At 38.2% G+C, this 25,755-nt stretch overlaps 1 protein-coding gene across 3 annotated transcripts in view; it reads right to left on the minus strand.

Annotated features, from left to right (window-relative positions):
• Nucleotides 1-7,226: 7,226 nt before the first annotated feature.
• Nucleotides 7,227-25,755, minus strand: part of VPS13C (vacuolar protein sorting 13 homolog C) — a 74,661-nt gene continuing 56,132 nt past the window's right edge. For 2 of the 3 annotated variants that reach the window (XM_038146792.1, XM_038146791.1), the window contains 17 exons: nt 25,393-25,533; nt 23,823-23,904; nt 23,664-23,733; nt 23,130-23,241; nt 22,693-22,806; nt 22,108-22,244; nt 21,758-21,839; nt 21,432-21,545; nt 21,105-21,180; nt 20,381-20,544; nt 19,518-19,563; nt 18,374-18,497; nt 17,636-17,750; nt 11,672-11,763; nt 10,588-10,711; nt 10,252-10,338; nt 7,227-8,884 (listed from right to left, as the gene is read on the minus strand). In XM_038146792.1, the coding sequence (XP_038002720.1) occupies nt 8,795-8,884; nt 10,252-10,338; nt 10,588-10,711; nt 11,672-11,763; nt 17,636-17,750; nt 18,374-18,497; nt 19,518-19,563; nt 20,381-20,544; nt 21,105-21,180; nt 21,432-21,545; nt 21,758-21,839; nt 22,108-22,244; nt 22,693-22,806; nt 23,130-23,241; nt 23,664-23,733; nt 23,823-23,904; nt 25,393-25,533 (1,770 nt within the window). In that variant the 3' untranslated portion in view covers nt 7,227-8,794. Of the gene's footprint in view, nt 8,885-10,251; nt 10,339-10,587; nt 10,712-11,671; nt 11,764-12,437; nt 16,761-17,635; nt 17,751-18,373; nt 18,498-19,517; nt 19,564-20,380; nt 20,545-21,104; nt 21,181-21,431; nt 21,546-21,757; nt 21,840-22,107; nt 22,245-22,692; nt 22,807-23,129; nt 23,242-23,663; nt 23,734-23,822; nt 23,905-25,392; nt 25,534-25,755 lie in introns of those variants that run through there. The other variant, XM_038146793.1, reaches the window with a different exon arrangement.

The raw sequence follows: 25,755 nt of genomic DNA on the forward strand, positions 1-25,755 counted from the left end.
GGTAATAAAAGCATTCACCTGTGTTGCAAGGACAATGCCATTCTCTGTCCTGTATTGCTTTGTATCTCACGAACTGAATCTATTTCAGGTTCCACTGAAAATGCACAGTAAGTCTCTTAACTGAACTGCTAGAAATTCAGGTGGCCCCAGTTCAGATACACGCTGTGCTCTCACACCATTTTCTTTATATATTTATAAACATGAAATGTGAAGAGGTCTTTGTTCCTGAATCTCCTCAGAAAGCCACTGGATAGCTGCCCTGCTCCCAAGTGCATAGGTATGCTCACGCCTTGGACAGACTTCATCCTGGAAAGCTTTTGTATCAATTTATCTTCACTAGCTGCACTGGTGACTGGATCCTAAATCATGGCCTATTTACTGCCCACTGGCATCTGCTTGACTAATGCCATTGCAAGGGCTGGGAGCTTTCACTGCCTACTTGGTGCTCATCTGGCAGGGCCTTTGAAAATGCCACACTTGAGTATCAGCTGGTGGGTTGATCAACAGCCTGCCTGCCAACAGCCTCCCCGCTAGAATTTCACGCTCCTCTCTTTGCGTCCTGCCTCTGCTTTTGGAGCATTTTGTTGAGTCCACTCTGCCAGTGGGAGCATTATTGATCTGCCCTAGAAGCTGCTCACAGACCTCAGCACACAGAAAAGAACAGAACCAATGAAGCCTCTGAACCTTGTGTCAGACAACACTGGAACACTTCAAAACCAGACTATTTCAGCTTCCAGACAAAAAAATTAAATTTCTTTTAAATTCAATTTAAATTCTCAATTCTTCAGTACTCAATTCTTCAGTGTCAACAAAAATGGAAACACTGTAAAAAGGAGTCACTTTTCAATTAAAACTTCATTCAAATGAAAGTCCCCATTTTAGCAGGAAACTTGAGTTAAAAAACATGTACTAATTCTTTAGCATTTCTAACTTTTACAATGAAACAGCAACATAAGAGCTAGAGGTAGAACAAGTAATAATCTACAGAGCAAACCTGAAGAATTCCTCCATTGACTTTTATGTATAACCAAAAAAAAAGTCTTATCTCTATCTAAAGCAAAGTTTTAAATAACATTTTAAAGTATAAATGTTTCTGCCATCTAGGTTATATTAAGGTTTAAACTTTGTGATTACAGATCACAGAGAGCAAGTACTGGAGTCAGAACATGATTCTCAAGTCTCTCGGCCTATCCAGGTTTCTCCACTTTTCATTATCCATTCTTCCTTTGTTCTAAGCTCTCAAATCCTTCAAATGTCACCAGATTAGTCAGGAATGGGCCACAGAAATTATTAGAAAGAAATGAGAGGCCATCCAGAATTTGTTAGTCAGCTTATCCCAAGTGTGTCAGTGCCACCACAGCTAGCTCAGTTTGTGCCAATGGAAGCCTTAACCCTTCCCCCAAACAGGGCAGATATTAACTCAGAAACAGTGTCCAGCAGAATTCCATGAATAAAAAGGCCAAACTGGGAACTAAAATACAATCTTTGTTACTTGCTGGCTACCCAGGATACATTAATTGGACCACAAAGTCCCAAGGTACTTTCTCCTCCTGCCTAGGATGAGAGCAGCCGGGCAGAGTCAACAAAGGGAGTAAAGCAGAAATCTCACTGCAAGTGCCTCATCTCCCTCTTTTCTGCCTTCTCCTCAGTTCTCAGCCCTGGCCTGCAAGCCCTAAATGCTACAAATTTAGGAAATCGTGAGTGATGGCAGGAGGATCTGAGCAGCCCTCAAAATCCAGCACAGAGAGCACTCTTTGGCTGATAATACCAGAAGTAACCTGGTTTAGAATGTGTAAATCTCATACAATCAAGACTGTCTTTTCTCCCATATGCCCTCCCAGGAATATTTTCTCTCATTAAGTATGTTTTGGCCTGTAAAAAATTCAGCCAAATTATGAAATATTTAGGTAGCCTTACTTTGCAAAGAACTGGGAAGAGATCTTTAGAAAGAAGAACTGGAAAGGATCCTAAAACCAGGCAAAGAAAGAGACTTGCAACAGACAATACAGACACAAAAAGGGCACATGAGCTTATACATCTTAAGCTCTTGCATGCTGCAAAGGAACATCCATGACCCTGAGCCCTGGAAGCTCAGGGGTGTGAGAAGGGCTCCTACAACTGAACCACACAAGCTGAGTGAGGACTCATTCTCTTTATCAGCAGCTCTTTGTGGCAGTCTCTAAAGAAAGAAGCAGAAGTCATGACCACAATACAGAATAATATTTCTGATTTCTAATTTTTGTTTTATTTGCATTACTCTTAGATTTTTAAATACTATTTGAAACAGCTGTAGTATCTACCATAAAGTACTAAGAAAAATTAGATTTTTATTAACTTTAGCTAAACAGCACAAAGTACACAACCCTGTTAAAGAGTCTTCTGATGGCTTCTCGGGCTGCCTTAGGTCTCTCTGAGTTTATCAGATACAGAGAGGGAAAACAGGACATTCCCTTTTACACAGCCACCTACAGATCAATAATACCATTAACAGAATGAACATGTAAGTAAAAAACACACAGAAAAGCTTTTACACTGAAACATTCCCCACCAAAGAAATCTGTACCCATAGAAATCTGCACCAACTCAGATTCTTTATTACACTGTGTACAACTATGAAAAAACTTGTGAATGATCACTGTAGTATGTTTTTTCAACACTTGCAAAACTCCAGATTTGGATCTTCAAGCTCCTGACAGGCTCTGATTTACTGCTCCATGCTCTGCACTGACCACATCAAGCAGGTGATTTTAAAATCCACGCAGGAGGAGGGGGGGCAGGAAAGATACAAGACAACAGCAGTGAAATACAAAGGTCCATTCCCCCACCTTGTGGGTAACGACTGGAACAACAATTTACAGCAGCATCCCTTCACTTGCAACCCTGCCACACTCATCTGTGCCACTCCACACAGATTTCTGCTCTGCTACAGCGAGTGTCCAACTTTCAAACATCGTTGTGATTAACTCCAAGTTGTTTTAAGTAATATGCTGTTTTGTTTTTTAAATTTCACAGCAACTTAGAGAATGTCTTCTCTGGATGTTTATCAGCATCAGTTACTCAAGGTTGGTGCACTCTGTTAAAGTGTGGAGAAGGTCCTTAAGAGTTAGCTGTTCAACTGTTCAAAGTTTCTCATTGTACTAAATCTGAATTTCCTTGTTATTTGATTATATCCCTTTGTGCTGCTTTCAGTGACAATTAACCTGCAACAATTCTATGGGATCAGTTACAGAAGTCTTTTTGGATTCCTTAGGAGCACCTTAGTGTAATGTCATAACTCTTGAAAAGTCAACAACAAATTTCTTTCCAGCAGGGAAAGGGAAAGCACAGCCAGAGGTGAAGATGACAAACACAAGAGGAAGCTTTATAAGCACAACCCAGTCCTCATACATCAACGAAACCAAGGGCAGATTCAGGGCCACATTTATCAGTGCAGAGACTAGACCTGTACAGCTCAGTGATTTAGCTATAAAGCTTTTATCCTATGTGAGAGGAATGTATGTCACACCTGGTGGGGAGATGTTTCAAATCCCTGGAAACTTGCTCCATTATTTAGTGCACAAACTGTTTCCCTACTTTTCAAGCCTTTTGTTTTGGACAAGTGTTTTGCAGACTTGTACATCTTTACTGTGCCTCTGCCAAACAGCAGAGTCTAAAAACAATGTGGACACACACACAAGACCAGCACTGGAATTTGAGTGTTGTCATTTTTGCAATGAAGTGCATTTTCAGTGCTCTATCTGCTCACTCCAGAGAAGTACCTGGGAATGGCTCTATCTCTCTGAATGAAATCCAAGGAAAAATTTCTTTTCCTTGTTAAAATCTAACAAAGTTACTGCTTTCAATACTGCTGTTGGTCTTCACAACTAGCTATTTTCCCAATTACTGATGTAAAAGGAGTTTGTGGCAGGATACCAAATCAGCTTTTTAATAATTTGGTTTTACCTCAGCAGGCCTAGCCATCCCATGGATTTATCACTATCTTGCTTTCACCTTCCTGCACTCCCAACCTACCATGTCAATATTATGGGGTTCCTCCCATCTCCCTTGTTCCCCTGGCCTCCATGCAATCTAAAGACCAGATCAGGATAAACAATTAACAATCTTATTTCATGTAAAGTAATATAAAATGTTGTCAAACTAGAGGTTTACTTGTTGACTTACAGGAAGGGTGAAGATACAGTGAACTGAATCAAGTTCTAAATCCACATGTTCCTTTCAACAGGTCAGTTTTTTCCTTTTAGGAGTTACTTCTGCTTTTATGTTTCAGCTTTTCTCCCTCAGACAACTGAGGTAACTAAATTAAGCTATCACCTTAGTTGATGGCAAATATCTAGAAAAATCCAAACCAGAAGCAAATTGCAGCACAGAGATAATAAATAGTAAGGTCTGGAAATCTGTGTATTTGCCTCACTGTTACTTAGTGATTGTGCAAATAAGATCCATAATCCAAGGGGTGGAATTGCATTAGGATCATTAGTAAACTAAACAAATATTCATATACCTGGAACCAATTTAAATTAGACATCTAGTTGTCAAACAGCTTTTCCCCATCTGTCCTTCTCCTGCTATGTGGCATCACAGGCTTACCTGGGAACTGCCCTCTCCCTCCAAAGCATACCTTCGTCCAGGAAATCTTAATATATAAGCTTAACAGCTTGTAAACAAAGCTTAATAAAAAAGCTTTGATTTTTCCAAAGAAACTTGAAGCTGTATGTGTTAATTCTCAAATCCTTCCACTTGTTTCATATGATAAAACTTCTCCGGTCAGTCTACTGGGGCATCTATTCCAAATTAAGTCTTCACACTCAGGTTTGAGAAAATGCAACTTTTAAACTGTTGAAACAATTATTTTTTCAAACAAATGTTAGCTAGTTTCAAAAGGTTTCACAAGTCAGTTTACACTTTTAAAATTAAATCTTTTTAATTTTATTTTTAAATCTTCTGAGTGACCCAAGGTACCCTCATCGAAATAATCCTTGTTGCCAAGCATAGCCCAAGATTAGGATACACCTACTGTAATCTCTGTGTTATTACACTACAACAAAAGCTTATTTACTGCCACCTATGAAATAAGAACATTGGTACTTGATTGTTAAGCTGAATTACTTATCCCCTCCTTCAACTTCACAATTTATCCCCCTCAAAACTATTTATTCTCTTACTAGTAAACTACTCCCTAGTCTGTGCCTATAAAAAAACCAAACAAACTTCCAGGCTCTGCAAATTTTGAGAAAAAGGTTAAATGTGATGGTGAGAGGTATGAGTTCTTTTGATGCATAGACTTTATCACTGGAAACACAAATGGGTAACTTTAGGTAATTTTCCAGATTCTCCTGGGTAATTTTCTTTGGTGTTGGGGAGAGAGGGGGTATTTTAGATTTCCTATTGTGACAGAATCCCAGAGCAGCAGGGCTTTGAAGGCACCTCCTGAGACTGCAGAGTCCAGGCACAGTCAGGCAGACAGTGCTGTCCACGAGCACGTGGACTCAGGCTGCCAACATCTGCAATGCTATCCCACAATCTGAGGGGTTTGGAGAATGGTGTGATGCTATCTGTTTCTTTAAAATTCCACACAAGTACTTTTAAGTGGTTGGCTTATTGTAATTCTGTAGAAAATGACTGGCAGTAGTCAATGAATCTAGGGTCACTTTGAGAGGAGTAAGTCTAAATAAAATGCAATAAAAATTCTCATTGAAAGAGAGCCTAAAATCCCCTTGAACAGTTAACAGCAAAATGGACCAAGCTCATGTAAGAAATTAGTAAAGAAGCTGATTGTATTTTTTAAATACAGCATTTCAGCATGTGAATATTTATTGTCTCCAGACTGGGGAGAAACTCAAGGAAAATTATCAAAGTAAAATGTTCCTTAAAGCTCATGGTTAAGTGGAATTGATAAGCAAAGCAAGGACCCAGGCCTGACCTAAATGCTTGGAGTTCTAATTAACACTAATTTTACTGTCTTAATATTCAGTAAAAAATTGCCTTTGAGACAGCCAAAAGCTTCTGGGCACTCACTGACAGGAAAAGGTAGGAAGATGTCAACAGCTTGGCAGCCTGGTGTGCTCAGTAATACTGAAAAACTCAACAGCTTCACAGAGGCATAAAATCTTCAAAGTATGGAAAAACATTCTGTTGCCAGATACTTAAAAAACAAAACTAACAACAACAAAACTAACAAACCAACCCCACCCAAATCTTTGAAAAAGCTTTTCAGCATCGGAAGCGCCTGGTTGAAATTCATCACTCAAGACTGTCTGAAAACATTCTGTTACCCTCTGACCCCAACAGATCATACAAACAGGATTGAATTCTGCACTTGTTCTTCTGGCAGGCACACAGACAGGGACTAGAAGAGACTCTCCTTGTCCCTTAACTTCCTCAGCCAGCACTTCAAGGAAATGCACCAGCTTAAGGAAAAGAATTGACAGGGAACGGGACAAGAAAGTTCCCAAAGTCAGAGAGCAAAGGTAGAGTCAACAGCATCTGCAGCTGCAGAGGATGCAGCTATGCCAAAGGCCACTTTGAAAACAAAGCAGAGACAGAAGGAGTCATGTAAAGTGGAATGGAACACTAGAGGCAAGCCCAGGACAAGCACTGGAAACCTATTCATCCCAAACATCCATCTTCATTTAAGCAAGAAATGGAATTCGCTTCTCATGTCCTCTTGCTAAAGTCCAAGTGGTAAAGAAGGTCATTCATCACTCCAGCTGGAGGTCATCTACCAGCTCAAATTCAGCTAGCAACCCAAACTGCAAAGATGTGCATTTCAAAATAAAAATTACTGCTTCTTCAGACTGTTTCAAATAGGAAGTTTCTTCATTGAACCTAATCACATATAAAGTGAGAAAATTAAATATCTCCTGTTTACAATTCAAGCCAGAAAGTTTATAAAAAACATGAAGTGTATAAGGGAATCAAGAAGAAGACTGGAGTCAGAAAGTCTTCAGAATCGGTTTAGGCTCCAATTCACCTAAAAACAGGCACATGATACTGTCTGAACATGCACCAAGTAGACTCAAGTGACATCTATTTTCAAGTATGAATTACGAGGCAGTACTCATACAACTGTCCCTACATGTCAGAAAACAAGATGCAGATACTGCTGAGCTGTATGTAGAAAGCTCTTCTGCAGTACCTTGGTACTCTGATGGTTTTCTTACAGTGTCAGTGATATGAGGCAAACCGATGCACTTGAGAAGAAACAAAACTTTAAATCATAGCACAAATTCTTGCATATAAAAATTTATTGTCTTTTCTTTTAAAATATGAACTTGATATACATACAAGCTGGACAGCTAATTTATTTATTGTTTGAGCAGAGCTTTCTAGAAAACAGGTGATAGCAAAAATTAAAGGCTGTACCACATTTTTTCCCTTGCAGCAAAGTGGATTAATAGCCATGTGCATACAACAACAATAAAACCACGTGTGCAATGCTCTCTACATGTTCTGTGTTTGGCAGCATAATTTCAAATATCTTCAGCTTTCTAACTTTGGGAGCTCATAGGTACAGGTTAAGAGTGCATTTATGCAATGCACCAGCCCTTAAGTGTAGAGTTTAAAAATCCCGGCCTGGCGCATTGTATGCATCTGTAAAAAATACTGTCATTTTAGCTCATCAAGTTTGTATCTACAGCTGTTATCTAGCACAAAAGAGAAGTAAGAAATAGAAAATATTGTTTCCAAGAAAAGGAAATTGGGAAGGTCAAATTTTCATGAGTTTTTGCAAGGACACTGATTTTCCGATCTGACAGCCAAAGACCGACAGCAAAAGCTCCCAGTTCACTGATCACTGAACTCAAATGTGTTTGCTCCTCTTGTCCCCACTCTGTTACCTATGCATAGGCCTCCTGTTAAGAATGGAAGTTCTCTCAAGGAAGTTGATGGGGTTTTTCATACCAGGCATACACTTTGTGTTTAAATGTTGTGTTAAACTGAATGCTAACAGCCTTCAGGAAGAGAAACTGCAACAAAAACGTTGCAGCAGAAGTGAGTTTTAACTCCATGAGATGGCATTCTTCCAGTGGAGCAACTGTACACTGAAATATGGAGAGCTAATTTCTTAGATTTAAGATTTTGGCATGCAATGCTAAACCCAGTGTGTGCTGTTCCTCCTGGAGAATTCTTTAGGCTACAGTGACACAACCAAAACCATAAACAGGCACATGACAGGTAAATAATATTTTCCATTTTTAAAGTGCAGATTTTCATTTACAATGTGACAGCATTTCAAAGTAAACATTTCCAGACAACAATAGCCTGCTTCTTTCATATATAGTGATTATTACATTGCTTCGATGCAGTATTTTCTAATACTAAACATTCAGAGATGAAATTATATTAGCTAAATTGTCTAGAGTAATTTAAGGAGAATGTTGTCTAAAATAGAGTTCTTAATTTGTTTCAATCACTAACAGAAGTGCTTATCTGAAAAAACACCAGAACCACAACCACTGGTCTGTAAACCATAACATTAGAGTGCAAATAAGATAACCACTTCATTTTAGACTCTCTGACATTAAAAGGGTAGAAAACAGAATTTTAGAGTGGGAAAACATTTTAGCAAAAAATGTAATTTATAAACTGAAATGCAGGCTTTAGAAACCCATTGTTTCCAAAAGATGCATAACTTCTAAAACTAAAGTGTTAATGGCTGCTAACTTTGAAAGAAAACCTCAGACGTTTTATTTTTGGTTTTTGCCCAATGTTTCCATGTTGCTTCTAATCGATTTTAGGGAGAAAATTGCATACCAAGTGTCAAACCCGACAAATCCTGTCATTATCAAGACAGCATTTAAGGTTTCCTCAGCTGCAAGGATGCTCTCTTCACCAGCTTCTCCTGTTTTCGTGTTGCCAGGGCATCCTGAATGGCACAACAAACCCTCTGCAAAACAACACAGTGAAAGCAAACAACAATTAAAGCAGGTAGCACCTTTCTTCCATAAGATGCTATTAAAAAAAATTCAACAAACATGTAAATCCACACACACAGCCTGGTCTAAGTCAGGTACTTAGCTCCTGATTCATATGCACAACATTCAACTGATGAACAGAAACGGTAATCCACAAAAAGTAAATGGGCAGTGTTGCAGTTGAGAGCAGAAAAATAGATTTTTAATGTATAGATACCAGCATAAACATAGCAAAGCAAAGTACACTTAGGAAATAATACCAAAAAAAGGTAATAAAACACATGGAAGTCTCCTTCTAGTGTGACCTGTGTGTTCTGTGCAATGCTTCAACTTTGGCCATGCCACTAAGATACAGAGGAACTAAAAGGATTTCAATTACTTAATGCCAAGTGTGATTTGGACAACATGCTGGAAGAGAAAGCTGAAGGAACATTTTTAGACGAGACACAGTGAAGAACTAAGATTCTTCCAGTATATAAAATGCCTCAAAATTATAGCAATTTTTTTCCTTCCCAGTCTAACCCATTATTTTAGGAGGCTCAATCAATTTAATAGCAGCAATTTGGCCCTGATTCTGATTCCATCTGCTGACTTGCCATTTACTGCAGCTACAATTTCAAGTGTGATTCCAAGACACTGTGGACCTAATTGATTTCGCATTTGGTATCAGGGAGAACACCTCCTCTCTCATCACCTGATACAACACTACAGTCACACACACGGTTTCCTAAGTTAATTTTTCTATTCTTGAAGTACTCTGGAATTTACCCAAACTGATGGATCACTTTAGGTAAGTTACCTACAAGATCCAAGCATCCACAGAACGAAGGCTCACAATAGACTCCAGCCTCCCTGGCACTAATAGGAACAAACATTTAGAGATAAATGGTGGCAAAAACACGTGTGGGGACAGAGGAGGGAGGAATCTAAAGAAGCCTGAGCATACAAGGCCCACTTGTACTGGATTAGGTCATCTTGAAATAATGAGGAGGTATGTGGAATCCTACAGACTATAGGGAATTTAAGACAACATAGTACTTTAGACATTGGCATTACTTTCCTTTAATGAGCTTTAACATACAAATCCTAAGACTATGCAGCTTCAACATTAAATCATTATTGCATAAACTCTCTTGAATGCTTTGGATGATCTGGTCTCATCATACTCTTGGTAAAACACAGTTTTCAACACAAAACTATGGTAAATGGTCCTCAGGCACAGCAGCCTAATCTCTAACAAGTGTCTGAACATTACCATCTTTTTTTACATGCTGAGTTTCAACAACTGTTAACAATATCATAAGAAAAGAAGATTAAATTAAAAAAAAAATATATATACCCTTGCTGTAGCTTCATCCCAAAACTGAACAGTCTTCACACATTCATGACCTGTACTGTCCTTTCTTTGGAACATCTTTTGTTCCTCCTGCAGAGGGGAACAAAATTGTGCTTCAGATGACTCACAAAACAAGAATGCAGAATGTCATACATAAATGGTTTGAATGCCAACTTCAGGTGAGATTTCAACACGGTCTCTGTCCAACCCAACTGTCATACTTTCAGTAAATCCTGTCACACAGTCTCTTAATTAGCAGTAAGAACCATAAATAAGTTAAAAGCATGTATAGACCTCTAGTGAGAATTAAAGAGAAGAAAATTTACATGCTATTCTTACCCAAACAGTAATTTTTAAAATATTTGCTTCATAGGAGGGATAACGTGTAAATTCTTCAAATAAGTAGTCCCACTCTGTTGTTAAATGGCCTAAGATTTCCACTTCTTTCACATATATCACTCTCCTATTCAAAAAAAGAAAAAAGTTCATACTCAATTTCTCCCTGGGACTAGAACTTTGCTATAAAAACTAAACAAAATGAAAGCATTTGTTTAAGAAGGCATTTTCTGTGCAGATTACAAGTATCTACTCAGCCACAGTGCACTCATATTTCCTTAATGCACTCTGAGACAATCACTTGGTCTTTGAAAGGCACAGATGATCTAAGACATCACACAGTAGGAGCAGGCCAAGAACTGGGATAAGGAGAGAAGTGCACATTTAGCTAAGGCTGCAAACAACTAAACTGCCCAATTACTATTCATGGCCTTGAAATCTTGTCCATCTGCAGCCTGAATTCCAAGCTGGGCTGGTCATTACGAAAAAAACACACTGGGAAGCCTCCATGGTCTTATTATGGATGAGCCCCTCCCAAACATTCAGGCAAGCTGCAAACTGATGACCTGGGCAATGTGGAGATCATGATCCTTTTCATTATCTAAGCAGATGTAGAAAGTTTTGAGTCCTCAAACTCAGGACTGCCAACATCTTGAACTCTAAAACTTGTCAGACGAGTTAAATAATAATTTTCATGTTGGTAGACTTATGACTTCATTTAGAATATTCTTTAATTAACAACATTATAAACATGTATTATCAAACTGTTAGCTTGACTGCAAACACTTATAACAAGCTAATTTGAAAAATCAAATCAAAGAGAAAAAAGACTATTTCCCGCTGCTGTGATGAAAGGGACACTGATCTCAGAGTAAACCATCTTACCCAATTAGTATCCAGCTCTGACGTCACAACTAAATCACATTTTCCATTAAGGAAACAAAATAAAATATTAAAAAAACAAAAGAAGAAAAGAGAGAAGGAAAATAGATAGGCAGAGAAGAGCCATCAGTCCAGACTTAGCCAGATGTCTAATCCCCTAGCTAAAATCATGCCAAGCCCTTAGAAAGCATTCAAAATTCAATACCTGTTGGTAACAATAAGATTTGCTCTTCTGCCTCTTGGAATTGCACAGTGGTATCGATAAACCTCTTTTTCCAACTTCCTGATGTGCAACTTCTGAAACAGAAACAGAAAATAATTCTGGGGCTTTGTACAGAAACAAACAAACAAAAAACCCAAACCAAAACAAAAAAATCAAATTAAAACAAACCAAACACAAAACATCAAAAACCACAAATCAAATAGGTCTTGTGAATTCAAAAGCCTTCTGAAACGTTACCTCACTGTTAGTTCTTTAAAGGAGGTTCTCACAGTGCTCTCAGTCCTGAAGCTGAGTCACTGAGAAGTCTGATCCATTCCACTCAAAGGTAGAACACTGACACTGCTGTACCAGACTATTTCTTCAGCTTTGATTTCCTTTCTGTCCTAGCAATTGTTTAATAATGTTCATTCTACAGACCATGCTGCAGGCTTCATTCAAGAGTGAAAACCCTGCAAAGGTCATGCATTTTTATGTAAGGCACATGACTCAGACCCCCAGAAAGAAACTATCAAGATACAAATTCACAGTGCACCTCAAAATCAGGCTTCTGAAGCACTGAGCAGATATGATTATTCAATACCAAAATACAAAGGTGTGTGAAAGTGCAGATTAAATTACTCATCACATTTTGATTAGACAACTACAACTCAAGTGACAACCTACAAACACAGAAAAAGTTTTGGAATAAATTACTGAAGGACAGGATCCTAGGATACTCCTAGGATTTTCTGGCAATTATTCGTTGGTGTTTTTTTTTTTCAGATTTCCCATTCTGCACATACTTTTTGACTAAAGTATAATGGTTCCTAGAGCACATCACCAGGATTACAATATTCCATCAACAACACAGACCAGCACAGAAGACAGGCTCACAGTCGCCCCAACATCAAGCTCCCAACAGCACTGGATTAAACTCACAGAGTGATACCTGAACATGCTTGTGGGAAAAGAATACACATCAAAACTTCATGCAGAAAAAGATAAAAGTATGACATTAATAACTTGCTACCAGTGGGAACCCAGCCTCCAAGTGGGTATGAGAATAAATCTGTATCAACTACTGGTTTTCCAAATATGCAGTAAGTCTTTAAAACGACATTTATAAACAGTGTTTAATTAGCAAAAATTAGCAAGACAATATATAAATAAAGCATAAAGTCAATATATATAAGTATAAAGTCAAAGCATATTAGCTTAGTACCTTCCAGGTCAATGCAAGCACCTTTTTTATGATATAATCTGTTCTAAGGGAAAATGGGCAGCTCCTGTGTAGAAACATGGGGAAATATAAGGAAGAATGCCTGGATGCAGAATGCAAATACTTCAGACCAACTTTTAGCAAACGGGTGCCCCAAAATTGGTCTGATATTCTTCAGAGCAAAGTAGGATGACTTTCAGTTCATTTTACAGCTGTCACTGTGGAATTCAGCCTCTTTAACAGAAAATTCCTCAAGTCCTCATTCCACAAGGTTCTGACAAACTAGTAACAAGAACCTAAAGAGGAAGGACAACTAAGAATTCAGTAGGTTTTTAGTTATTTCTTGTAAATAGCTATTTCTTTTTTATTTCCTTAGATGAACCCAAGAACCAATGAGATGACAATAGAGGCTGCTCTTGACTCCACATTTGCCTGTCTGTGATTAACAGGTTTAATTCTATGCAGTTTAAATAACCAAAATTGAAAGATCAGCTTACATAAGAATCAATTAAAAGAACGTTTGAATTTTTTTATTTGCATTTTATTTTCATATATTCAAAAGTTCAACAAATATCTTAAAGCATCATCATACATCACAACTGACTCCAAAAAATCCTTTAATCTCAAAAGTGGATGAATATTCAAGAGCTGAAATCAACAGCATAGTGTTTTCCTGGACTTGCTCTCTAGTGATGTTATGTTTTGAAATACATTTTAATCCAGTGTTTTTCAGTAAGCAAAACCATAGGGTCGACCAACATCTTCTATAAAAAATATCCCTTTCTGACCATCTTAAAAATTTCTGAAACTGTACAATGTACATGAAAAAAAAAAGATGCCAGAAAGACTGCTTATCTCAAAGCCTCTTCAAAACATTAGAAGAAAAATGGCAGCATATGACTAAAATGAAAATATGAACTCACATTTTATACCTGAACCTTAGCTGTTTCAAAAACAAGTAAAAAACGGAAGAAACAGAAAACCCACCACCATGTGAGGACTGTAATTCAAAGGCTGCAATCCATATTCTGAATCCTTTTGTCGAATATGAAGAAATTAGACATGCCACATATTTAAACAGATTTATTCATAAGCATATTTCTCTATTCAAACTCAAAGCTTTGGAGAGAAAGCCTGTTTCTCATAACTTCAGAAACAATCCCAATAGTATTTTTAGATTTTACATGCAATATGTTACCGAAGTAAGAGTTCCCACTGAGGCCTGTGCCAAAAAGATGCAGAATTTCTGAGCTATTCTCAATACACCTGATAGATGTCAGCACAATGGTGGTGGCATTATGTAAAAAGGGGGTTGCACTTGATGTCAATTACTTCATGATCTGCACACTCTTAGAATTTAGACATCTTAATCAAAAGCTGTTATTTTTATGAGCATACTACAGCACTTTGAAGAAGTTAACTCATTCTTATTTTACATGGAAATGAAAGAACCAATGCAAATTTACACAGCAGAACAGTGAGTCAAGCAGAAACAGAATCTGCAGTTTGCAGCACAGTCTATGCTCTGCCACACACACCGTCTCACCACCCTGCCTCAATTATTCATGAGGTGTTCTGCATTCTTTATAAAGCTCCATGCTTTAACTGGGAAATGAAACAAAGTAATGCCACAGGCATTGAATAATGTATGAGTGACATCACGGCAGCCCTGAGGAGCTGGGCCAGCAGCAGCCCCCGCTGGGCACAGCCCTGCCAGCACAGGCACGGCCCCACCACACCAAAGGCTCCCAGCACCTGCTTCAGCACAGCTCAGCTCCAACACTCCTCAGACCACGATTAACCCTTGAGAACTGATTCCTCGGAAAACAATCCTAGAGCTGCCCTATTTGCCCTTTGAGTTCTGCAGGCATGCTGTGCATTTAGGAGTGACAAAACCCACATGTGCTGCCCAGGCTGGCCCATGAGCCGAGGCACAGCTTGCACCATGGCACAGCTCACTCCCAGCTCTGCATTGACTGAGCACATCCCTGCACAGCACACAAACATCAGATCCGGCACTGCTGGGACAAGGAACTGCAGAAACGAGTTTACACAACTCAACTGACCTACTCCACCTGGCTGTGGCCCTCATTTTGCACCAAAACCCCACTTTCCTATGGAATAAGCACCTTTTCTTTTAAAACCTACATGTTTGCTGCTCTAAGACAAGCTCTAATACCTACATTTCACACAAAAGTAATTAAGTAAAACATTTTTCCATCCAATCGCTGGATGGTATTGAGGCATCTGATCCTTAAGGTAACCTTACAAGGTTTCCACTCCATCAGCCTATATTTATTTTAAAGGGACATACGCATTAAATGTAGTTAAAGTGGATGAGAAGGTGTGGGTCCTGGTTGAACAACTTGTAATATAGGATCAAAACTGGATCCAAAAATAAGTAGCACTTGTACCTATTGTGATTTAATTTGAAAATGCACATAGGACTGACTTTCTGACTCATTTTTTTTTCATTAAATACCCAATTTCATGTAAAGGCACTGTCCTGTCTTGCTTTACATTGCTTGCTAACTTACATTAGAAAACAAAGCCTTCCCAACACTGACCTCTAGCAAGAAAATCAAGAACAGTTGAACAGTTAATTAAACCTCTCCTGTATTCTATTAAGTACTTGTTGAAAGAAACCAACTGTATTTAGTGAACTGTACAGAGATTCTATTCCTGGTTTGTATCCTCCCATTCCAATCTACACTTCTTAAGAAAAATACAAATACCAGATGTGGAGGAACTGCATAGTATCAAATTTTCTGTGTTGATTGTACCACCTTTTCCTTTTAGCCAGATATAAAAAACATAGGGAGAAAGAAAAAAAAAAACAAAACAACAAAAGCAAACCAAAAAACTCAAGAAGAAAAAATTTGGTCTGCTTAGTATATCACAACTTAATTTCATTTAATCCTCAAAAAAAAAAAATCACTAAATGTTCTGTTGAATCATTTTAAATTAACCATTACATTCTAAAAGGCATTACCAGCAAAAATGCTTCTGTTCAACATTTTTCCCATATAATAGGCAAAAACTTTGCTCTGACAACAGCTTATTAAGCTTAGCTGGCTAATTTCTAAGATGCTTTATTAGGAATGAAATTTATGGCATTGCTTAGTATAGAAATACATATATATATGTGTGTGTGTGTGTAAATTCCTGTTAACAGCTGAAAGTTTATACTTATTTTTTTTTATGTTGAAGAGCAAAGCCCCTGAAGATTCTGTGAATAAAGAGCCAGAGTCAACTAAGCTAGCTGTGTGTTTTAACTGCACAAATTCATATAAAGCCAGCAGTAGTACCTTGAAGGCATAGTGGGTCAGCAGATGTGTAGCTGTCAAGGCTTTGGCATAGCACAGAAACCACAAGTAGAGGTTTTCTCAGCATTTCTATGAAAACTTAAAATTACAAGCATTTTCCCAAAAGTAAATTCCATTCTCTATCACTATTTTAAATTTTGCTCAAGATTTGCTCTGCCCCTCTGTCCACAGCTCCACCTCTAGGAGAGCACCAATAAATAAATGAACTCAGGATCTAACCTACCATGATTCTTTTTTTCCAAGGGCCTTCTGTTGTTGCCATTCATAAGGAGCTAAGCATCCTCAGAAAAATAAATATACAGGAAACAACCCCTCCCTGTCTCTCTCATCTAATCCTACTGAACATGATTATTCAAGTTGGTTTTCTGAGCTGGACAACATGAAACACCATTTATTTCAACTGCTACACAGAAAAGATTGAGAAGAAGGGGAGAGGACATGGTAAATGCAATCATGCCCTTTATCTAAATACTTAAGGCAGATGAAAAACCATGAGAAAAACAGACAAGAAATATGGAAAATGTTTACTCCATTATTCCAGTTCTTGCTGCATGCCAGGAGAGAAGGAGAAAGAAAAGAAATGTTAGAAATATAACAGGGTATAAGGATTAAAAGACCATGTACAAACAAGTAGCAGATATCCAAGTTTTGATCTTAAAATGTTAATGTGGACAGTTATTTTACTGCAACTTTTTAGCAACAGAATAAGCATTTAAAGGTAAGTATTAAGAACAAAAGTCTAAAATACAAATTAACCAGATTCTGACTATCAAGAACTTGAAAACTCATGTTATTCATCTTCCATATGTTAGGCACATCCACATGAGAAAGCAGGCTAAATGTCCACACAGTGCCTGTAGCTATGACAGATTGCTATTATGAACAACATAAGGAAAAACCAAACTGCAGTATTATGAAAATCCATGCAGTTTTTTTAATTGCTGATACAACCAAACAATTCAAGATCCATCACTTAGTTGCTTAGTCTGTAAACCATTCTTAGCTTTGTTATAAAGACAAAAATCTGGAACTAGCAAAATGGGGGGTTTTTCCACATATTTAAATCTTAATCCTGATAATTTTTAATCCCACTACCTCCTTCCAGAGTATGAGAAGTGAACATAAAATGGAGAAGACCACAGAACAGGAATGCTGCAGTTCCCATTTTGCATTCAGCTTACTCCAAGCACTGGGCCCTTCCTGCTATCCAGGCTTGCTTTATGAAATCGGCTGGGGCAAATTTTTACTTCAGATAATGACTGCTACAGATTGATTGCAACTTAATCCTTTATGAAACCCTAAAATTCTCTCAAGAGATTAAGGATATAGGATCCATAAAGGATCTTAATCCATAAAGGATTAAGTCGCAATCAATCAATTCTCTAAAGAGAATTTTAGCTGTGTTTACAATGCAGAACATACCTCAAATAAATCATAGCCCTCAGCTTCCACCCTGTTGTAGGGCCGGATGATGCCATCCTCACGGATGAGGCGTGGGGGACGGAGATTTGACACTTCTTCAGTCGATTCTGCCACCCTGCCATAGACAGAGCAACATGATTCTGGTAAGCTTAATACAAGCCTGAGTTTCACCAGTACATCTTTAGAAGTCAGCCTTTCACTTGCCACACATCCCACTTACACATCCTGGGTATCCTGCAGATGTAAATAGTAAAGACACACTGCTAATAATAAACCAAAAGTAGCACTTAGTCAATTAAACAGCTACAGAATAAGCTGGAGAAGTTTATTCCCAAATGCAGATAACTTACTAAGGGTTCTCAAGTTTATTAACACACTATCCAAAGGTCCCATTAAAACACAAGGAGGCCCTGATGGGCACTGCTAAACAAATTTCAGATTGGGAAGTTTTACTCTGAAAATTTCAGTGGTTTGTTTTTCGCAGTAAATTTAACAGACATTTCTCCTCAGTGGAAGGAGCAAAATGAAAAAATGGATTAGTTACTGTCTACCTGAACTACCACACTGCAGCCTGTTCTCTGAAGCAGCAATTTCCTCGTCATCATGAAATACATTTGTTACAGGCCACTGGACATTCCTCAGCCTCACATATCATAACATCAATAGTTGTGTGGCACTACTGGAGCACTTTACCACCTGGTATCCAACATAGGAGGAGAACTTCCTCTTGTGCTGTACCTTTGAATTCCCTGGAAGGTACTGCTTGCCATATCTACAATGCCTCCCGTCGGGCGGGCTACCACTCCTACAAGCCCCTTTCCAATTCCTTTAAAGAATCCAGCTGCACCTTCTTTTTTAGCCCCTTGAAAAGAATAGAAACAGAAAAATAAATGTTTTCATGACCTACTTAACCACAGAATTAAACCATTATTGCTACAGGGCAGCTGTTTCGTGCTGGAAACAGCCCACAGCCAGTGATTGCATAGAGTCCTGTTGTACAAAGAGCTGTCTGTGAAAAGTCACCCACTGCTTCCTGGTCCACTCAGACACATCACTGTTCACTTAATACCTTATCAGCTTTTGAAGGGCCCTGAACTGAGATGTTATCAAGATTCTCCTTCTCCCACTTTCAGTCTGTGCTATAGGTCAATAGATGAGTTTTTGAATAGGTTGTCAGTAATAACAAAATACTCTGAAGACACTAAGATGCACAAGTATGACAGAAGTTAACTATTTCTATCTCAAAATTACATGGTTCTGGTCATATATAACTATGAGAGAACCAAAGGAGTGTTCAGAAAGTAGGTGAGGTCACCCACCCAAGAGACAAGGACTACATATCTAAGTACCACACAAAAGCTGTAAAATACCACACAGTTACAATTGACTCCCAACATTTAAATCATTGCCACGAACATTAGTAAGAGGCATTTTAGCCTGGATATTTTTCATCATCTATCATTTTCATGAAGTAACAGGAACAAATACTGACTTCAGGCATAAAACCAAATTTGCTTTCTAAGATTTCTCTAACCTTTGGAGTCCCAAAAAACTTCTTCAGCTGGTGATTTTTGCTTTCCTACTTTCACTATCTTTATTCTGGCTTCAGACAATAAATTGGGTACTACAGCAGGCCTAACAAAATACATCACAGAGATAACCTATTCTTAACCATACACATGTTTAAAAGGTGGTAAAGCCAACAACAGATATAAAGACATTTGAGGAAATCATCGTGTAAATTCACATTTGAATAAGAAATATAAAAAACTTGCTATGCCTTAGCATCACCATACTTGGCTTGTTATTTCTTAGCATTACAAAATAAATTGTCAAGTATTGAGAAACCACTTAAGCAGTGCAATGCAGCCTTTGTGCTTACCTTCTACTGGTTTAGTGATGATGCCTGTCACACCTCCAACAACACCCTAAAACAAAGATAATTTAAGTTCCCAATGAGAAACTGTCAGTCCAACTGGGTAACCTGTTGTCTCACATCCTTATTTTAATACTTCATAATGTAAAGTTCAGCATCAGAAACACTGTTTGGCTGGCGGTTTCGGGTTTGTTTTTCTCTTACTTTTATATTTTTAAGAAAACTATAACTGAGGCAAAGACTTGAAAGACAGAATTGACTGCAAGGTCAAGTAAGGGCCTGTCACAGGACATGTCACAGCTAACAGGGCCACCATACACAGAGTATCCCCAGACAATTTCAGAAAGCTTGACACCACACAGAGTAACACCACACCACTGCAGAAGGCTGCAAGCATCTGCTCCTCTTGTTCTGTAGCCCAACCTTTCATACCCCTCATGTCCATGCACTGCACCTGTGTGCCCTCTGCTCCTTTTGGTGGTTGGGCAGTGCCCCTGGGCACTCCATGGCTCACTGCTGTCAGTGCTGCTCACAGCTGTGCCCATCCCAAATTACCACAAACCGTGTGCCTACAAGGGCCCAGTTACCTTAATTACCTAACACATTTGTTTTATATGAGTAACTATTTATTTATTTATACAATACACAGGAGAAATGGGTGTTATTTTCCATTCAAGATCCTAACTTCAATTGCTCAGGTGACCAGAAACATGACCTCAAACACTACAGCTGATGCACTACACTGAGTCTCCAATCACTGCCTATTGGTCTCTTCTGTTTAGGTAATGAACCAACAAAAAAGATATCAAACTTCCTGCAGGTGATTTTCATGAAAGTTGGCACATGAAACACTCATCTCCAAACCATACCCGTAGCAGGCCTTTGCCTCCTTTGGCCAGGCTCTCCCCAAAGTCTTTTGGCTGCCGACCCATCTCCTCTCTCCTTTTCTGCTGAAATTCTTCATCCAGAGTAATGGCAGCCAAGCCTTTGCCAACAGTACCAGTGATCCTGGACACCATCCCTGCTGCCCCACCTGAGGGAACAGGGCACAGAGCAGAAGTTACTGTGCTTTCACAGCTTAACAGCAGACAACACACAGGAAGCCAGCAAGCTGATAGCAATTTCCATTCATATCCAGTTCAGATAGGATGAATTCACACAGAGCCATGTTATCCATGAGAAGGCTCCAGAATCTGGTCTGATATCCATACATACAGCAATAGGAACACTTATAGCACTTTACTACATGTTATATAGCATAATGGATGAAATAGTGTTTTCTCCAATTGCTGTCAAGACACAGCAAAATAAAAACCTAAAGTAATTGTAACAGAACACTTCTCAGGCTTCTCCAGACATTTTAGGACCATTAAAATTATGCTTCTTATTTATCCAGAGCATATTACTAATTTAGTTATATATGCAATGTTTCTCACATTGGCTGCTCAGTCTATGAACAGCTATTTAGATGGTCTCAGGTAAATTATGTGTGAACGATCTGTACCACAAACACTGGCAACAGTATGACAACCTTAAATACTCACTAGAAAAATAATGTGGGAATTCACCAAGCAAGAACACTATGACACATACCCACTGTGTGCCCAAGAAGACTTCTAACACCAATTACAAAGCCTTCAGCAAATTCTTCTGGTCCTTGAACAGCACCCTAAAAATGAAATTTATTAGGAATAGCAGAAAACTACACAATGATGCATCTGTTTCAAGAAAAACTAGCAATTCCTTTACATTGATGCAAGTAAGGCCATCTGAATGGGTTATTTCTTTGAAATTCACATGAAAATATTACTGCTGCCTGCCTGTTCAGGGTGTGGAGTACAGTGACAACAAACTATAACCCTACCAGTATATTCAATCAACCTTTTATAAAGCCACAGTTAAAGAATCAGGAACTCATACCTGGAATGGCTCATAGAAGAAAGCTTCCACTCCCTCAGACAGCCCTCTGATCAAACCAAATGGATTTCCAAGAACATCTAATCCAAGTACAAGAACATACATCTGTTTCAGGAACTAAATGATGAGAGGGAAGAAAAAGGCAAACAACAAAAGCAGTGTTATGAGCTGTTGTCACGCATGTCAGAACCTCAGCCTGGTTCATTTTTTAATTTACCACCCAAGTAAGGTATTAGAGGGCCCAACTAAGTATTTGGTGAAGAAAAATAAAATCTTCTTCAAGACATATACTCAAAATTTTACACAAAGGCTTGACTAAATAAGCTTACTTGTTCACTGTAATGTCTAATAACTCTCATCCTCAGTTGATCTCTCTTGTAGAACTGGTATTTAATTTCAAAGAAAGCAAGTCTGAAAGACAAGTAATCATACATTAAAGATACCCTTCCACATTCAAATACTTCTCTGCTTTCCTTCAGAAAATCCTGAAGACTATTGCCTTAAAAAGGATCTCAAACTCCAACTTTTCTCCATTCCTCCCTTTCCCCTAAGGAAGTATAAACTTAGACTAGAGTCAGTCAGCAAGGTTTTCCATTCATTCAATTATTAAGTGTACAGCAGTCAAAGTATTAAACAAAAAACCCCAAACAAAAAGCCCCAACCAACTGAATTTGCTTACTTGAAAATAACATCATCCACATCTGTCAGAGTAGCTCCAATACTTTTCAACAGCAAATTCAGAGAATGGATGGCTATCATTTCTTCCCCCTTATCTGATGCTTCTCCACCAGAAGCCAGAGACAAACTCAAATGCAGCTGTCAAGGCAGAATCAGTAAAACAAGACAAATCAAGACCAAAGAAAAGCCAAACCAGAGCAGACAGGTCATGTGGTGCCCATGTAAACAAATCAGTGATGAAAGTTGAAGAAAGCTATCATTTCATCTATTGATGATTCTTCTTCCCTTGCTCTAAAAAAATCTAACTGCTTCAAGAGAGACATGAATATAATGCCATTAAAGTGTATTTTAATACAATTTATGATACATTACTTTATCCAGTATTTTATCTGGCTTTCAGCATTATTAGACCCATTGATTCTCCCCACTTAGTTATGGTTTAAGGTCTGTTTGTAGTCATGGGCAACAGAGGAAGTTTTCCAACCAAGTACTAAATTCTAGAGAATGCAAAATTCCCACTAGGGACATATTTACTGTAATGAATTAATTGGATGATTTATTAACCAATAATCTCTCTATTGCATACCTTAATTGGAGAAATATGGAAATGTTCAAAGAAGCTGAGCATTGACACATCTGTTAGGGAAGATTCCATCAGCTCAGTGTTAAGTGCATCCACATCTTGCTGAATTAATTTAGACTGGTTTCAATATTTAAAAGAAAAAAAAGGAAGTTAATCTCATCCACATATGTAATACAATTAATTATATTATATTTAAATGTGTTTTCATATGTAGATAAATAAACAGTAGAAAAAATAATCATAGTTAAATACAGTTAACTAGCTACTTAAAAATGAGTGTACTAATGAATCCAGGGATAGCAAAAAAACCCCAAACAACCCATAACAGACACGAAATTTCTCGGAGATTTTTCAATTTTTTTATTATATTGATTTTCACTTAAATACTTCAATCACTTATGGTCCCATTCCAGCAAAAATCTGTTTCTCTCATACATTACCCTTTGTCTTTCAGCTTCTGGGTCTGTAGATGGAGTGAAAAGTTCACTAAGTGCTCCTAAAAATCCTTGATCAATTTTCAGTGCCATTTCCTGGATAAGAACCATGAAGTACCTAAAATGGGAAAAAAGTGTATACCTGTATAAATTTAACTTAAATATTACATGCTTAGCCTACACAAGTGAAGTCCTGCTGTGCAGTGTCACATATTAAGATTTACAATCTACAATTTGAACTCTCAATTTATAGTTGGATGTGCTTAGAATGCTGGCCAGCATTGCACAGCAAACAGACACACAACTCTGATACTGCAGTACAAGAAGGAAATTATTCTGATTACTAAAGAATTTGCATAACAGTCCCTGCACGTGGTCAGTCCTTATTTTTGAATGATGTTTTTTTTTTTATTGGAGACATTTAAAAACTCAGTCTGAAGTCAAGAGTGGTTTGGATAGGAGAACAAGCATAAGAATGAAGTTCCCTTCTAAAATATATTACATGTTTAAAATTAAATTACAATTCACTGTTACACTCACTTGAATTGCAGGACTTGGCTGTATTCATTGAATCTAGTGATGATGCTGATGTCAATGAAGGGTTTTGGTTCTAAAGAGAAAAAAACACTCAAAAATAAATTGCCAAGCTCCTACTTTCAAGGCTGAATAAATCTGGTATTGCTATAGGCTTTCTCTTACCTGAATCCAAAGCAATGGACTTGGGAGGAGCTACAGGGTGAAATACAACAGGAAACATCGATCCTGGTAATTGATTATCAACCTAAAATTATTGCATAATTACAGGAGTATTTTAGTGACATGTTAATCAAACACAGTTCCCATTTCAGAAGGCCTGATTAACTTGTTTATAAATTGTGTTCAAGAGAAATGCCCCACTTATTAGGGTGGAAGGAGGAAAGAGCAAAAGGATGACTCAGATACCATGGTGGAACGTTTCTCATTCAGTTATAAAAGGGCAGATGGTTCCAAGTGCTGCACAAGGGATGCTTACAGAGGTTCACACCCACAAGACTCATTTGCAAGGTCTGCAGCTGATGGCATACATTGACTGTACAGTGAAAACCACCTTCATGCAAAAGTAAAAACAAAATGAAAGATAAAAGGAGAGAGCAAACTTCCCCACCAGCCGGTCAGAAAAAGCACCAGGGTCCTCAGTGAAAGGCAGCAAATGGAGATGAAGATGGCAACAATGATGACTCAACATTATTTCCCTCTAGCACTGAACACTTCTTGCTAGTACCTGCTGAAGTGCCCTACTGGCAAATTTAACAACACTACTGACAGGACTATGCTGATCTACACAAGTGTTGCACATTAATTCAGTGTTATATTACGTGTAGATACATTACTGCATACTAGTTTAGCATATTTGAATGCCTGTTCTCTACTTCCCTTTAGACAGGCAGTTTTTGTACTAAAGGTCTCTAAACCCCTAGATATACTCTGTAGAGTCATGTTATACTTCTGTGTAAAGACTACAGTAAAATATTGAAAAAAGTTGAGGTTTTAAAACACCAAAACACAGCTCTTTGAGGTTTTAAAACACCAAAACACAGCTCTTTAGAAATAAACTCTCCATAGTAGCATCCTGCTTTATATTAGCACAAAGTTTTGTGGAATTCTTTCCACACTACTTCAAAATTCTGGGATGACAGTTCTGCAATACTTTACCATCACAGCACCCCTGCTACTCTGATGTAGCAAGCAAAGCACCACATGCATAAGATTTGGAGATACTTCTTTGTGGCATTCACATTCTCTGAAAAAATTCCTTCGCCCAGGGTTTTTCTCCTGGGAAACTGAAAGGCAGTGACAGAGGCCTCAGAGAAAAGGAAAACAATTCTTATCTCATTTGCTTCTCCTGTGTTTTGCTCGTGTGGAATGTGTTTGGAGATTGTTTACCCACAGGTGATTGTTTCATTGGTTTCATGTGAATTGTTTTCACTCTTTGGCCAATCAGGGTCAAGCTGTGTCGAGACTCTGGAAAGAGTCACGAGTTTTTATTATTATCTTTTTAGCATTCTGTAAATATCCTTTCTGTATTCTTTAGTATAGTTTAGTATAGTATTCTTTAATATAATATAGTATTATAAAGTAATAAATTAGCCTTCTGAGAACATGGAGTCAGATGCATCATTTCCTGCCTTTGTTGGGGCATCCCTGATTTTTCAATACTACTTCACATAAATGAATGAAATCAAAGCCTTCATGTGTCTGTTTAGTTTTGAAACCAGAGGAAGGCTGGTACCTGCAGCCAGTACAGCTGAGCCCGTAGGCTCCTTTGGTGAGGTGACTGCTTGAATTCAACCTGAATTCCTGACAGGAAGTTACGGCGGATGCTGCATCTGACTGGGAGACGCATTTCCATTGGAGACTTGCTAAAATTCACCTGCAAATGTATAAGAAAGAGCTAAGATACAGTTTAATTTGGGAAACAATCAAATGGTACATTACTAGTTGACAGACTAGCAAATAAACCCCATGGTTTTCCTTATTATCAGATCACAAGGCTACTGAATTTCTCCATCTAATTAACTGCATGGAAAGTAGTGAAAACCACCAGTTAGTCTGACAAGGACATTACACTGCAGCTTTAGGTGTCCCAAGCAGG

Source organism: Motacilla alba, chromosome 10 (assembly GCF_015832195.1).
Source record: "Motacilla alba alba isolate MOTALB_02 chromosome 10, Motacilla_alba_V1.0_pri, whole genome shotgun sequence".
In the NCBI taxonomy this organism is placed as follows: domain Eukaryota; kingdom Metazoa; phylum Chordata; class Aves; order Passeriformes; family Motacillidae; genus Motacilla; species Motacilla alba.